The sequence below is a fragment of the Choloepus didactylus genome, chromosome 13, assembly GCF_015220235.1.
Source record: "Choloepus didactylus isolate mChoDid1 chromosome 13, mChoDid1.pri, whole genome shotgun sequence".
Taxonomy (NCBI): Eukaryota; Metazoa; Chordata; class Mammalia; order Pilosa; family Megalonychidae; genus Choloepus; species Choloepus didactylus.
In genome coordinates, this window is record NC_051319.1 from 90,790,432 (window position 1) to 90,807,117 (window position 16,686).

The following is a 16,686-nucleotide window of genomic DNA, read 5'->3' on the forward strand; positions in this document are numbered from 1 at the left end:
CACAGCGAGTGGACAAAAGACCATCCAGGAAGTTGATAAACTCTGAACAATAACCCATGGGTCCTTCTCTCATATCACAATTCTCTGTGAGTTGGAGAAGTTGCTGACTCTCAGGTAGGTCTCCTCCTAGGACACTGTCTTAGCAGTCCAGGCATCCTGCCAAGGAGTTTCCACCTGGGTCATTTTATTGAGATGCCTTGAGAGAGGCTTTCATTGCAGAGAAAATGAGAAACACCGAGAAAGCCATGTCTTAATTAGCCAGCTTCGTCAATGTTGAGGTACCTCTGCACATTTTAATGTTTATGAAGTTGGGGTCCATCTTATAAAATTGTGCTCGCTTAAGTGATTTCCTGTCCAAAAAGCTGTTATGAAATGGCTAGCAGTTTAGAATTGAGGCAGTATGGTTCTCTTACTATTTTTTCTCCTCTAAAAAAATGACACTTGAAAGTTGCAACTTCGAACAAGTCCACAAAAAAAGTGAAAATTTCTCCTGAAATGAAAAGACTCTGGTCTCAAGCCATTTCCCATCCTCTAAATGGAAGTTAGAGGAATTGAGTTGCTATGACAGGCTTTGTTTTAGTTATGGGGACACTAAAACTATGGTTACTGCCCACGCCCTCTCTAAGCCACCAGTCCAAATTTATAAATCCCTCGAATTCACTCTTCTAGAAGTGTGCCATAGAGAACCCACTGGAAGTGGCTTTCAAGAAGTTGGTAAGGCTGAATCCCCAGCTGAGGCGCAGGATGATACAGCCTCCGCAGGTTCAAGCAGACTTCACTCTGCTGCCACAGCCTGCTGATGCCCCCAGATTCCATTTTTGTAGGAAGAAAGCCCTTTTGTCTATTTTTCCAGATGGTGAGCTTGGGGCAGGTTAGAAGTGCTTGATCCGACTTCACAAATCAGCATTTTTATTGACCATTTTTGTTCTACCTACAATGGTGATTGATGGACTTGGTACTTTTTGTTACAAAACCCAGGAGGAGGGGAGGGGGCTGCTCAGGAAACCCACCCAGACAGACCAGCCTTTCTCGGGGAGCCAGGGGTGGTACCACTGTCTTAACTTACTGCTTCCTTTGGAATGTCAGAAAATAAGCATCCAAGACTTGGCCTTTAGAAAGCAATGGAATGAATAGGCTGAAAAAGGTTGACGAGAAAAAGCCAACGAACTTGTAAGTAGAGGAGTCCGTGGAGCCATTTAAAAGGACAAAAAGCAAAAGTAAAAATGCAGCAGATGGAGTCTGGCCCCACACAGCCTTGCCAAGCTAACTCTGAGCAGAACTGTGTGGAAACTGTTCTCTTTATATTCCTGAGGCATTGGAGGTATTTCCCAGCCAAATACACAGGTTGTTTCTATGGCGCTTACAAAAGGGGAATATAGCGGGTTGGTGTGTTCCCTCCTTTCTCACCCCGTGCGTGTCCTTTCCTCAGCCTCCTGAAGAGGAATGAATCTCTGGCTCAAACAAAATGTTAAAAAGAAAATGGAAAGAATCACTGATGAAGGGACAGGAGACGCTGGCTAGTTTTGATTTTTCACAAAACAAGAATTTCTCTAAGAGTAAACGGCGTTTATTTTTTTGTTGATTTTTCAATCAAATGGAGTTGCTTAATTAAAAAAAAATCTCTTTTCTCCTTAAATACTACAGACAACCTCATTTTATATCAGCAGACACCTAGAAACAAAACACTGGACCCACCAGAGAAACCAGCTAATAAAAGCATCAGAAAGTCAAGTCAACTATGGAAGAATTACTGTGAGCTGGAGAGTCTCAATTCTAAACAGAAGTGTCCCAAACCTATGGGGTTTGACAAAAGGTTCTTAGAAGTGGGGAGCTGGGAAAGTTGGACTCTTTAATTCTATTCCAATTGTTTTCTGCATAGGGAAATTAAAGTCAATGCATCAAATGAAGACCCAAAGAAATAGTTAAAAACTTGTTTGACTAGTATTCAGTATGTGAGATTATTAGGTAATAACTTGTCCTCCTAGTTAACCTTGTCCTGGAATATATATAGGTTATTTGTAGCCGCCACTGCGATAATATTTTCTGAAGGATGCCAAGCCGTATGCAAGATCTTTTTGCTAAAGTCCAGACTGTCGACACTGATTTCGTCTTTTCTCCGCTTGCCCCCCACGCACACTTTTCGAGGTTTGAGGATAGCCCGGGGTTTGCTGTTTTCCCTCGAGGCCTCAAGGGTAACATCACGCTTGGTGTTTCGGTCAAACATCCTGAAGAAATTGTTGTAGGAGCCGGTCATGATGACGCTGCAAGGCAGAGAGGAAATGGGGTGACCACGTGCTATGGAGAAAGGCAGTCACATATCCCTACTGTGTCTTTCTGGAGCAAAAGACACCACACTGTGGCCAATTTATGGCACCATACATTTTATTAAAAAACAAACAAAAAGGCTCTGTATTCCGTAGAATGATGGATGGCTTCCTTATGGGTCACTAAGAGCAACAGGGACTTTGGAGGAAGTTGGTAATGAAGGCTGGTGATAACCCGCCTAATTATTTAGTTTTGACAGACGGCTTTGGGAGATTTGGCTCCGTTAACGAGGCTAGTGGTTTTAACAAGTCCTGCTCTGCCTGGCTCACATCAGGATTGTGAGACTAGAATGAAGTCATAAAAGTAGAAACATTTTTGAAAACCACCCTGATGACTAACCATGGCACAAATTTAAAGCACGGCTGCCATCGAGGGGATCCATGCCCTGTCTGACCTCCAGGGCTGGATCCCATCAGTGTGGCAGGAGAAGCATTGACAGTACCAGTCACCGACCCAGGGCACATCCTCTCTCATTTTAAGAACTAGCTTTAAATTCAGCTTTTCAGAAAATTTATGCTGAAATGAATGCCATCATGGGCCCACGAGGGAAGAGAGTAAACACAAATTTTAAAAGGATCTGGGATGGTGAAAAGAGATTTAGTAGTGGACTGACAGAATGTTTCTACCTTTTTGCAAGGGTTATCCATTCTCAGGGATACCTGCAAACATCAAGACAGCAGTGAATAACCAAAGGCTTCCAGGAGCAAGGGGCTGGATCTTTAATGGTGACAGGTCAGGCTGAGGGGGAGAGAGAGAGTCCTTGGGCAGGGGGATCTGACAGTGCTCCACAAATAACATCACCTGGTGGCTGATGGCCTGGGTATGATGAGAGCCCTCAGTGTCTCACATGTCTTATACATGGTTTGGGTTGTGAAGGTGAGGGGAGAACAGACAAGACTGGGCCACAGCAAGCGGGATAAGGGTCAGGGTATTTTGTCAGTTGTGCCAGGAAAACTACTCAAGGGTTAGGTTTTGTCACTCTGACCCAAGAAACAGATGTTTTGAAATGTGTTTGTTTCTATACCAGAGGGAACTGTTAATACCTTGTCAGGTAGTGTGCTAAATACTTTCCCACCATGATCACATTTCAACTTAGTTGTCTATGTGAGGCATTTACAGATGAGGAGAAGGAAGTAACGCAGGATGTTGCACAGCTAGTTGGTGGCAAAGTCAGGGTTCAAACCCACAGCTGCCTGTCTGCAGGGGTGTAAGCATTTAGCCACATGGCCTCACTGCTTCCCATCATTGACACTTGTTTCCCCCCCTCGCCCCATGTTTTTAAACAAGAAAATCTTTTTTTGGAAAAAAATATCAACCTTACCTGAACCCTAAATAAAAATTTCCAGCTGTGACATTATGAAAAGAATGTTGATCTTAGGATTCAAAGTCAATACTTCTTACTCTTGTCTACCACTTACTCATCTGTGAATTTGGGCAGGTTATTTTCTCGCTCCTCAGTTTCCTTAATTATAGAACAGGGGATGATGGAAACAATCTTCTGGGATTGTGGACAGGATTAAATAAGATGGGCATGAAGGTGTCTAATCAGTGTGGTATTTAAATCTAGGTTAGGCTAGAGGGGAAATTGGGGCGGTGGTACCAAAAGCTGTTCTGGGTTCCTAGAAAAAGAGTGGAGCTGGGATTGGCTTCGTCACCCCTTGGGAGCTTTTGTTTACATGTCACAGTTGCTCTCTCTCCATCTGCCGTCTCCCAGCTGGATGGGGTGACTTGAGCCCTCTGCTATGTGACGATTCCTTCCAGGCCTGCTCAGTGGGAGGTTCATTTTGGTGCAGTGGCAAAGAAAGCCCAACAGTGGTCAGCGAGGGAAGCTCATGCTCACGCAATACTCGAGGCTCTGCATGCCCGCCGAGACGGTGTTTCGGTGCTTCTGAGCACTTTTCTGGGTACCACCTTCATCAAGGAACTAAATCAGCCCTTGGCAGCCTAAACTTAGTTCTCATGGAAGTCAGAGAACCATCTGTGTCTGTCAAACTGAAAATGAACTATTGGGAGGTAACATGAAGTATTGTTGAAATCAAAGGCCTTAAAACAGTAATAGATCACTTTCAGGGAATGTGATAAATGAGGCTGACTGGAATGAACCGCTAGGGCTTTTGGCCAGGTCTACCCTAGCAGCTTCAAGGATAATTGTAGATCTAGAAGCACACCTTGACTGCAGTAATCTGAACCATTCAGGGTGGAATTTGCCAGTGGATTATGATCAGTCTGCATTTTAGGTATGCTGACCTGGCTCTAGGAGGTGTCTTGTATGTAAAATAGAGGGTTTTTTTGGCTGATCTTAAATTGGCACCTGTGCCAGTCCTGAAGGAGGACTTGAGGGTCTCACTAATCCTCCCCTTGTTTAGGCCTGGCCTCAAGAATCACAGTGACCCTGAGAATGTATCCCTGCTGGGCCTCGGGGCTAATTTTGGGCGCTCTTTAGGGTAAGCCAGCCATCAGATAAATTGCCCAAGGCCTTTTCAAGGAGATGACCCACCTTTGGAAGATTCTCCAGTCCCAGAGCATTTCTTACCTGTCTGACCCATTCCACACACACTCAAATTTATCAAAAATGCAGTCATTTTCATAGAGGGAGCACAGCTTGCTGCGGAGGTAGTCATGAACCTGGGGAGAAAACACATCAAGAGGGAGCTGGTCAGTTGTTACTGTGAACACTTCTTCTTCTGATATGGGCTGTTTGTTCTTTCAGTGTACATTTGCTTCAGATCAGATGGTCCTGGGTCTGAATCGAGGTTTGGCCCTTCTTCCTGTGGGACATTAGGATGGAGATGTGGTTGGGTGGGAATTAAACTTGTTGAGATTGAGCATGGTGTGGCACAGGGCCCAGGAAGTAGTAGATGACCATTTTCAAGGCCGATTTGCCGACAGGTATCAGAAGACATCATTTGTTCAGTCTTTTATTCGGCAAATATTTATTAAATGCCTGCTATGTGCCTGGGGAGCAGTGAGCAAAATACCCTCGTGGTGCTTTCATCCCATTGTTAGGGGAAGAGACTATATAACCAAGTAAATATTTAAGATGTTTTAGATGGTGATAAAAGTATGGTGCAAAAAAGCATGGGCAAAAAGATTGGGAAAGTTGGTTTATTTGTACAGGATGGGCAGCCAGGGTCTCAACTGATAAGGTAGCATTGGAGCAGAAACCTAAAGGAAACAAACAAGCCATAACAGTGTCTTGGGGGAAAGGCAAATGCAAAGGCTCTGAGTGTGGTGGAGGGGTGGCCACTGAGCAGAGTGTGACAGCAGATGACTGGCTCACATAGGCCCTTTAGTCTGAGTAAGATGAAGAGACATCACAGAAAGGATCACGGATGATGTTGCAAATAAATTGTGAGGGTGCACGGATGCAAGAACAAAGGCAGGGAGACCACTTATAACCTGGATAATGAATGATGGCTTGGACTTGGGTGAGAGTGGTGGTAGGAAGTGGTCAGTTTTTCAATGTATTTTGGAGGCAGACCCAATAGACATGTTGATGGAACAACTGTGAGGTGTGGAGAGAGAGGAGTCAAAGGTGGCTCCCAGATCTTTCTCCTGAAAGAGTGGAAGGGTAGAGTTACCAAGTTCATTTTTGGGCATGTTAATTTTGAGATGTTTATGCAACTGGAGCTGTCAGACTCTGATGTGAAGGGGGGAGCCCTGGCATATGTGGCAATTCTCTCTTGAGCATTGAGAATCTCCAGTGAAATAAGAAGCAAGGCTATCAGGTGAGAGTGAGGAGGGGGACAAGAATGGTTGGGAAATAGTGTAGGATTGCTGGAAGGCTCTGAGGTTGGTGGGCATGAATTTTAAGTGAGACTGGTCAGCACAACTGGGCATCATTTACCATCTACATTCAGCAACTCAGATGTAGATGGCAAATAGGAAGATGCATGAGGCTCAGAAGTAGGGATCTGGGTTCCATTTTTCTCGGGGTAATCCTTCCTGTACCATTCCACTAGAAGAGTGGCATATGCAATATGCTGGCTTGTTATTATTGGCCAAGTGCTTTATCTATAAAATCTCACTTAATTTCTAAAACCTTCTTATGATGTAGGTACTATTATTGTCTTCACTTTAATGGAGTATGGTGTACAGGGAGGTGACATCATCTGTGCAAGATCGCATATGCAAAAAAATGGCAGAATGGGAACTGATCCCAGGTATTCAGGTTCTGGAGCACACACTCTTAATTACTCAAACAATCTGCCTCTCACTTGCTCTGCATTGTGTGGTCTCAGAGACCAGGGTGAGGGGGAGCAGAATTGGGTAAAGGCAGGAGGATGTTACCAAAAGCATTAACTTTGTTGAGTTCATGATGGTAACGTCTTCATTTTCCTGCAACCTGAGCTGCTTCTCCCTTGATCCCATTGTTCTCTGGGATGCTGAGCTCAGAGGCTCAGTTGTGTGCTTAGTACTGGACAATGGAATGAGGTCAGCTTCATCCCATGTTGCCTTAGATGTTTTGGGTATTTGAAAAGCTCTCTAAGTTATTTGGACAGTGTAAGTGTTTCTAACTCTGCAAATCAATTTTCCCCACCTTTACTCTCTTGTTCCCAAACAGTTCTAAGCCTTGTCAGGGTAATTGCTTGCTTCAGTGCTACGGTGACAATTAGATGAGGAAGGGGAATGTGAAGGTGAGACCCATGTCCTGGTGCTCAGTCTCCCTGCTGTCAATTAACTCATTGACCTCCCCTCGCTTTCCTGCTGCTACTACCTTTTGAGCATTTTGGAAGTGGCTTAGGTCTGACCTAGAAGGCCATTTCTGTCTGTCAGGGTACAGATTTCTAGTGATCTTTGTTAAGAACCTTTGAGTGGGAGAGGAGGGGCAAGACGGCAGCATAGAGAGAGTGGAATTTATTAGTTGCTCCAGGGGAATAACTAAACAACCAGAAACAACTAGTAAATAATCTGGAACAACTGCTGGGGGGCAACTGTGACTGTCCGCACATCATACACCAACCTGGATTGGGTGGAATGGCTGAGACTGCAGCATAAAATCTGTAAGTAAAAACTGCAGAACTGCACTGGGAGGCCCCTCCCTGCCACAGCAGGCCGAGCCACAAGACCTTGCTGTAGGAGAAAGCAGCATTCCCGGAGCAAGCAAATATAGTTCAGCCCAGCTCCAACTTGGGTTTTACTTAACAAATGTGGACCACTGAATACAAGCTACAAACATAGACAACCCCCTAACAAGCAGACAGAGGCTTTTAGAGATAACTGACCTTAAAGAGCCAGAAAATGCCTGTGCCCCAAGAAAGGGAGCCCAGAAGACCAGTTGCTCTCTCTTACTGACAGGTGAAACTGGGGGGCTGTGGACTGACTCTGAAAGGGGGCTTTCTTTCCCTTTTTCTCTCTCTCAACCTGAGGGGCTCAGTGGAGAAGGCCCCAGCCTTTTTCAGTTTGCAGTGCTCTGACCCAGAAAGGGATGGAGATAACAGAGTCAGAGACACAAAGGGGCAATTCAAATGCAGAAGATAACTCCCTAGGGGGTATATCTTCCTTAAGAGGAAGGAGGTGGGGCCCAGGTCTACCACCAGCCTTCCCTTCAGAACTCAGACCCCAAGGCCTGGGGGGAAACTGTCAAAAAGGCCACACCTCCTTATACCAGTTGGGAGTGACAGGCTGACTGGCTCCACCTGCTGGGCAGGTTAGGAAAAGCTTAGCAGCTAGAGGCCTCACAGGAAAGACTGCCAATTTCTAAGACACACCTGCAGGGAGACCTGAAACTGAATATAACCCCACTTTGAGACCTGAACCTGTTCTGGTCTGGGAAAATCTGATTGGGGTAACCAAGGAAACCAGATGCCTAGCCAATGGAAAACTACAATCTATACTAGGAAAAATGAAGATATGGCTCAAAGGAACACAAACCTCAATCAAGATACAGTTGAGATATCGTTTCACTTTAATGAAACAATCTATTAAAGACTTTCAAAGAAATATGCTAAATCAAATCAAAAACCAAATCAACAAGTTCAGGGAAGATATGGCCAAAGAGATGAAGGTTATAAAGAAAACAGTGGGCAAACATAAGCTAGAAATTTAAAGTTTGAAAAAAGAACTGGCAGAATCTATGGAAATGAAAGGCACAACACAAGATGAAAAAAACAACAGAGACATACAACAGCAGATCTCAAGAGGCAGAAGAAGACACTCAGGAACTGGAGAACAAGACACCTGAAATCCTACACACAAAAGAACAGATAGGGAAAAGAAGGGAAAAATATGAGCAACGTCCCAGGGAATTGAATGACAACATGAAGTGCATGAATTTATGTGTCATTGGTGTCCCAGAAAGAGAAGAGAAGAGAAAAGGGGCAGAAGCAATAATAGAGGACATAATCGATGAAAACTTCCCATCTCTTATAAAAGACATAAAATAATTACAGATCCAAGAAGTGCAGCATACTCCAAACAGAATAGATCTGAATAGGCCTACGCCAAGACACTTAATAATCAGCTCATCAAATGTCAAAGACAAAGAGAGAATCCTGAAAGCAGCAAGAGAAAAGCGATCCATCACATACAAAGAAAGCTTGATAAGACTATGTGTGGATTCCTCAGTAGAAACCATGGAGGCAAGAAGGAAGTGGGGTGATATATTTAAGAAACTGAAAGAGAAAAACTACCAAGAGTCCTATATCTGGCAAAATTGTCCTTCAAATATGAGGGAGAGCGTAAAATATTCTCTGACAAACAGAAGAGGGTTTGTGAACAAGATACCTGCTCTAAAGGAAATACTAAAGGGAGCAGTACAGACAGATAAGAAAAGACAGGAGCGGGAGGTTTGGAACACAATTTTGGGTGATGGTAGCACAACAATATAAGTACACTGAACAAAGATAACTGTGAGTGTGGTTGGAAGAGGAAGGTTAGGAGCATGTGGGACACCAGAAGGGGAAAGAGGAAACATAAAGGCTGGGACTGTATAACTCAGTGAAACTTAGAGTGCTCAACAATTGTGATAAAAGATACAAATATATGTTTTTACATGAGGTAGAACAAATGAATGTCAACCTTGCAAGGTGTTAAAAATGGGGTGGTATTGGGGAAATAAATACAATCAATGCAAACTAGAGACTGTTACATTAAATACAATCAATGCAAACTAGAGACTGTTACATTAAAGGCAGCATAATACAATGCTTCTGTTAACTACAAAGGCAATGTACCAAAGCTAAATGCCTATAAGGGAGGGGTATGGGACTCTTGGCATTGGTGATGTTGTCTGACTCTTTTATTATACTTTAGTTTAATTGTATCTTTCCTTTTGTTGCTTTTTAGCTGTCATTTTTTTTTCTTTTGTCTGTCTGACTCATCCTCCTTCTTTGTGGAAGAAATGGAGATGTCCTTATACAGATAGTGGTGAATACATAAATACGTGACTATAGAGGGAACCACTAATCATTTACTTAGGATGGAATGTATGGTGTGTGAACATTTTTTTTCTTAGAAAAAAAAAATGGGTTGATGAAGAAACCTTGAGGGCACTATATTACGTGAAATAAGTCAGACACATAAGGACAAATATTATATGGTCTGACTGATATGAACTAATTATAATGTGTAAATATAAGTTACTAGGAAATAGAATGAGGCCAAAGAATGGTGAGCGGTTGCTTATTAACAGAATTTTTAACTTAAGTGTTTGGAAATGGACAGCGATGACAGTAGCACATTGTTGTGAGAATAACTAACAGTGCTGAATGGTGTATGAATGTGGTGGAAAGGGGAAGCTTAGAGTCATGTATGTCACCAGAAGGAAAGCTGGGGGTTAAAATAGAGGAATGTATAAAACAGTGAGTCTTGTGGTAGACAATGTCCATGATTAACTGTACAAATACTAGAAATCTCTGTCATGAACTAGAAAAAAAAAGAACCTTTGAGCAAAGAAGCAGGAGAAAGTCAAGATGAAAAGCGGTCTGATTCTGGGTCTTGATCAGGGGTTGGCAAAGTTTTTCTATAAAAGGCCAGATAGTAAATATATAGGCTTTGGAGACCATATGGTCTCTGTTGCAATGACTCAACCCTGCCGTTATATTGCAAAAGCAGCCATAGAGCTTACATAAATGAATGAGTGAGGCCGTGTTCTAACAGAACTTCATTTACCAAAACAAGTGGTGGACAACATTTGACCTATGGATTTTAGTTTGCCAAACCATTATGCTTCCTCCCTGCAAACCAGCCCAGACTGTATTTCCTTGGAAGGAAGTGATGGTATAGTTAAGGTATCAATTGAAGGCTGAACTTGAGCAAAATAAACCCTTCATTTTCAGCCTGTCTCCCTTTTCTCCTCCTTAATCTCTGTAAGGGAGCAATTTTAAGGCAAAGCACAGATGTGAGGATTCTGAGAAGGCAGAAACAAGTCTTGAAAACACTTGTTTAAAAAGGTTTTTCTAATTTAGGACTTCTCAGAGTCTTAAGATGCTCAAGGCATTATAAAATTATAAGATACTGAACAGAGTATTATATTACTTCACTAGAATCATCCTTTTTATTTTGGTGGGGGGAGTGCTGAATATTGGCTTGAAAATAATTAGGATTTTGACAGGCTGAGAGGGAGCAGCGAAGTAAAGGTTTATAACTATGGCAGTGGCATGCCATTTAAGGCCTGGCTCCATCTGCCCCCCTTCTTCATGAACCTTTCCTGATTGCTCACCATTCACCCTTGGCACTCTGCTTTAGAGAAGCACCACAGATCAGTTAATAAGCAACAAAATGTATGCACTTTGGAAGTGGGGGCCCATCAGTGGGAACCATATTTCCAAGAACTCCATAAGCAATTCTTGAAAGATAAAGGTGGGAAGAATACAAAGGAAAACCTAGTCTGAACCATTATTTTCCCCTCACCAGCACCTAAAATTCTGGGGAGCTCTTACGCTATGAAGGTATGTTGCATTTATGTTGTTGTTAAGAAAAGAATCCTTAGGCAAAGCAGACTTGAAAACAGCTAATCATACTTAAGTATATTCCTTCTTGCTCATGGAAGCATGTTTGTGATCATTTTGCAGGCATTAGTAATTGATCATGACATTTTTTTTCCCCACTGGACTGGGCCTCACCACCCTTTACAATGTGTTCTAGACACATATTTGATATATAACTTTAATTAAATTGCTTTGAAATATACAATCTAAAGTTAAAATAAGCAAATAAAATTGTGATGCTTAATTTCAGTACCTGTGCTATTATATCTACTTCTTAGTGTTCTGCAAAGAAAATGAAGATTTCCAAGTCTATTACCAGCTGAACATGGTTTGAAACCATGATCTTAAAATGATTACTTCATGTCATAGCTCTGTTCTTAAAATAAAAGTGCTAATTGCTCTTGACACCCTATGGCCTAAATCCGTTCTTCTCCAAAGAAGGCTCCTGGAAATGATATCCATACTCAGGTCCCGGTTCCTGTGGCCCTCTTTTGTGTTTAATGCTGTCTAGTTTATCTGAAGCAGCTGGAAGAGGACACTTGTGTTGACTCGAGCCCTGTGCTCTGTATGAGGGGATGTGACTGAGAGCTGTGGAGGTGGGTTTTATCTTTGCTTTCTTGGTCTTATTATGGACCTTAACATTACTATAGCCCTTCCCCCTGAACAATTCTCACTCTACCACTACCTCCTGTCTTTTTTAGTTCACTCCCTTTAGTGTCTTGTTTCTGTCAGTTCTTCAAATCCATTGACCTGATTATTTTCTTCTGTCCATTGTATCCTACCTTAGATTCAGCAGCTCATCACTACAATGCCTCTCTTAGCATACACCTTTAACTCCTTTGTGTTCTCTCTCCTTCCATTGTACTCTGCTTGGCAAAACTCCATCACTGGTTAAGTCTAAGTTCCTGTCCCTTCCTTGCCTATACTGAGCAGGCAAATGTGGCTGCAAGAAAACACTCAATCATACAGATTGGTCTCACTTTAAATCAATAATATAACCCTAAATGAGTTCCTGAGCAACCCTACAATGTTTCTTCAGTCAATCAATCCAGTCTCTACACTTATTCCTCCTTCTCACTCAGCTGATGACCCTGTTTCTTGTTTTGCTGAGAAAATAGATGCAATAAGAAGAAGACTTCTGCTCAGGACCCCATCCCTTCTCACTTTCCTCAAGGACTTTGCTGCTCATTCCTATCAGCATAAAACATGCTGTGGTAACTTCCTGGAGACTGTACCCCATTTCTCTGTTCTCTTCGAAACAAAATTTCTTGAATGACCTGTCTGCACTCACTTTGTTTATATCTTCTACTTACATTTTCTCTTGAACCCACTCCAATCAGACATTCATTCATGCTATTCCACCTATACCTCTTTCATTAAACTTACCGATAATCTCCACATTACTAAATACAATGGTCAATCAATCCAGAATTGATTCAGGAGCAGCCCTGGGCAGTGTTAATGACTGTCTCCTCCTTGAGACATTTTCTTCACTTGCCTTCAGGATATTCCTCTCAGTTTTCTTCCTGTCTCACTGTCCACTTTCCCCCAATATCTCCTGCCAAATCCTCTTCCTCCTCAGTAAACACTGGAGCCCTAGGGAACAGTTCCTAACCTCTTCTTTTCTATAACTATATACATTGCCTATGTGATCTTATCCAGCACTATGGCTTTAAATATACCCAGACTTACACTGAGCCGACTACTTGCTATCTCCATTTGGATGTTTAATTGGCTTAACAAGTCTAAAAACAAACTCTTGATTTCTCTATCTTAATAAAATGACAACTCTACTCTTCTTACTGCTCTGGATAAAAACCTTGGAGTGATCCTTGGTGTTTTTTCTCCTCTTGTACCCCACATCACCTTTATTCTTAAATCCTGTTGGCTCTACCTTGGAAATATATCCAGTATTTGGCCACCTCCATTGCTAATACCCCCATCACCTCTTATAGGAATACTGCAGTAACTTCCAAAGTGGTCTTCTTGCCTCTTCCCATACTACTCCCCCCTCTACAACCAGAATGTTCCTTTTGAAATGTAAGTAAATTCTGGAATTAGTATAGTCACAAAATTATGGAACAATCACCACTATATAAAAATCACTGAATTGTACAACTGAAAGGGTAACAATTAAAAATATTTCCCCAAGATATTAACCAGCTTATCCCTGCCTCTGGATCTGCTTCCACTGTGCGAGAATTAACTTCTCTAATGCTCTCTACCTCAAAACCAAGTCTTCTTTCATAAAAACCATTCTAAACAATGCATCTCCTTTGTTCCCTTTGTCAGTAAATCCACCATCATCTACCCAATGAACAAATCAACAACCTCCCTGCTCTTCTTGATTCCTCTTCCCTATCACATTCAATCAGTGAGCAAGCCTCCTGGACTCTCCATCCTGCCTCTCTCTGCATCCTCAAGCCAACCATTGCAGTCAAAATCAGATCATCTCCTCTTACCCATTTAAATCCCAGTAATCTGTTTGGCATCCAGTAAAGTTAAACATACAGTAAAAACACTAAACTTATCATGTCATTTCCTTGTGTAAAACTTTTTTATGGCCCCCGATTGTACCCAGGCTAAAGCCAAAATAACCTAATCTACTTGATAAAGGCCAAAATGATCAGGCCCTTGCCTACCTCTTCAGTGTCATCTTGCTGCCCTTGTGTTCCATATTCCCCTATAAAGAACTTCTTTCTGAACATACCACATTTCTGTGGATTTCAGGCCTTTGAATGTGCTGTGCTTCTAAGAATACTATTTTTCTGGCTAATTCATGGCATTCAAGACTCAGCTGAAGGGTCACTCTTTTGAGATGCCTTTCCTGACCTTGAGATGCCTTTCCTGACCATGCTGGCCTCCCCAGTCCTGTGCACCCTTGGCACTCAGTACGGTCCCTTCCATTATTGTTCAGTTCATTCCTTGTTCATCATCTGGCTTCTCCAGTGAACTCCATGAGAGCTTCCCGTGTTTGTCTTGTTCACCTCTGTATCAGTAGAACCCATCCCATAATAAGTGCCCAGTGGATGCAGAATTCAAGACCCTTCCTATGAACCCCTGTCTTAGCTCTTACAACACTTACAGGCTGTACCATTTTATCAAATACATCATTATGCTGTCTTTGCAGAAAGAGGCTAACCTGGAAGCCCACAAAAGAAGTGCTCAGTATACATACAGGTGAGTGGCACTCTCTACCTGGTAAGTCTCGATGGGGCGGTTTTCCATGTTGAGATCCCAGACTTTGACTGTCAGATAGTCCCTGGTCATGATATATCTCCCACTGTGGCTGAACTTCACATCCGAAATTGAAGAGATAATTTCAGAGAAAAACGACCTGTTACTTGGATCTTCCGGCTCTTCAAAAACTGTAGGACAAAAGCAAAGAAAGATGAATTTAGCACATCCTCATCAACTGCCTCTAACTTGTTGGGGCCACACAGAAAGTTAGCAGGATCTAAGTTAGAGGGAGCAAGGATGGTGTCTGCAGGATGTAAGTAAGTTGTTAACAGAACTGGCAGCAGAAAAAGCTGTCATTGGTTTCCAAGTTTTCTTTTGCATGAGACCTACCACAGCTATAGATCTGGTACTGGCTGTTTCCAAGCTCCAGATCTATGGTTCTAGCTCCATTTCATGTTTCCTATGGTCTCCGAGAGTCAATGCATATACGAAAATCTGGAGTCATCTGGGATGCTTAAATTTTTTTTTTTTTTTTACAGCTTTACCATAAAATTGACCCATTAAAAAGTGTACTGTGCCTTGGTTTATAGTGTATTCTCAGAATTGTGCAACTATCACCAGAAATCTGAATCTAAAAAAGAAACTTCGTACTCATTAGCACTCACTTTCCGTTCACTACCTCTATAGCCCTAGGCAACCACTAGTCTGCTTTCTGTTTCTATGGAATTGCCTATTCTGGGTGTTTCAAATAAATAGAATCATATAATATGTGGTCTTTTGTGACTGGCTTCCTTCATTTAGCATAATGTGTTTTTTTTTTTAATTTAATTTTATTGTGATTGTTCACATACCATACAATTATTCAAAGATCCGAAGTGCACAATCAGTTGTCCCCTGTACCATCAAATACAGCTGTGCATCCATCACAACAGTTAATTTTTTTTTCAATTTTTAGAATATTTTCATTACTCCACAAAAGAAATAAAGACGAAAAAAGAAAACTCAAATCCTCCCATAACCCTAACCACCCCCACCTCCATTATTGAGTCAGTATTGGTATAGTACATTTGTTACTGTTGATGAAAGAATCTTAAAATACTAACTGTAGTACAGTTTGCAATAGGTATATTTTTTCCCTATATACCCCTCTATTATTAACTTCTAGTTATAGTGTTATACATTTGTTCTAATTCATGGAAGAGATTTCTAATATTTGTACAGTTAATCATGGAGATTGTCCACCACAAGATTCACTGTTTTAGACATTCCCATCTTTTAACCTCCAACTTTCCTTCTGGTGACATATGTGACTCTAAGTTTCCCCTTTCTACCACATTCACATACCATTCAGCACTGTTAGTTATTTTCACAATAATGTGCTACCGTCACCTCTGTCCATTTCAAAACACTGAAGTTCAACCTAGTTGAATATTCTGCTCATAATAGGCAACTGCTCCATCTATATTCTGGTAACTTATATTTCATGTCTTTGAGTTTATATGTTATAATTAGTTCATATCACTGAGACTATGAAATATTTGTCCTACTTATTTCACTCAATGTAGTGCCCTCAAGTTTCTTCATCAATCTGTTTTTTTTTAAGACTTTTATTTACCCACCATACTTTCCATCCTAAGTAAACAATCGATGGTTTCCTGTATAGTCATATATTTATGTATTTACCACCATCACCACTATCTATATAAGGACATCTCCATTTCTGCGACAAAGGAGGAAGAGTCGAAGATAGACAAAAGAGAAAGAAAAAAAAAAAACCATGACAGCTAAAAAGCAACAAAAGGATAGAGTTAACCTAAAGTAAAAGAAAAGAGACAACATCACCAATGCGAGGAGTCCCATACCCCTCCTTTATGTCCCCCTCTTAAATGCATTTAGCTTTGGTATATTGCCTTTGTTACATTAAAGGAAGCATGATACAATGTTTCTGTTAATTATAGTCTTTAGTTTGTACTGATTTATCATCTGCATTTAAATAGTCTCTCTGACTCTGTTATCTCCACCCCTGTATGGATCAGAGCACTGAGAACTGAAAATGGCTGCTAGGCTCTCTCCTCTGAGCCCTTCAGGTTGAGAGAGAGAAAAAGGGAAAGAAAGTCCCCCTTTAGAGCCAGTACACAGCCCCCAGTTTCACTCGTTGGCCAGAGGAAACAACCCCTGGTCTTCTGGGATCTCCCTCTGGGGACAGATGAGTCTTCACTAAAAGCCTCTGTCTGCTTGTTGGGGGTTTAGT

The 16,686-nt window shown here is 41.8% G+C and overlaps 1 protein-coding gene across 7 annotated transcripts in view; it reads right to left on the bottom strand.

The window, feature by feature from the left end:
* Positions 1–1,551: 1,551 nt before the first annotated feature.
* PPP2R2B (protein phosphatase 2 regulatory subunit Bbeta) overlaps positions 1,552–16,686 on the bottom strand; it is a 495,413-nt gene continuing 480,278 nt past the window's right edge. For all 7 annotated transcript variants that reach the window (XM_037800851.1, XM_037800850.1, XM_037800852.1 and 4 more), the window contains 3 exons: positions 14,454–14,623; positions 4,859–4,950; positions 1,552–2,261 (listed from right to left, as the gene is read on the bottom strand). In XM_037800851.1, the coding sequence (XP_037656779.1) occupies positions 1,982–2,261; positions 4,859–4,950; positions 14,454–14,623 (542 nt within the window). In that variant the 3' untranslated portion in view covers positions 1,552–1,981. The remainder of the gene's footprint in view (positions 2,262–4,858; positions 4,951–14,453; positions 14,624–16,686) is intronic.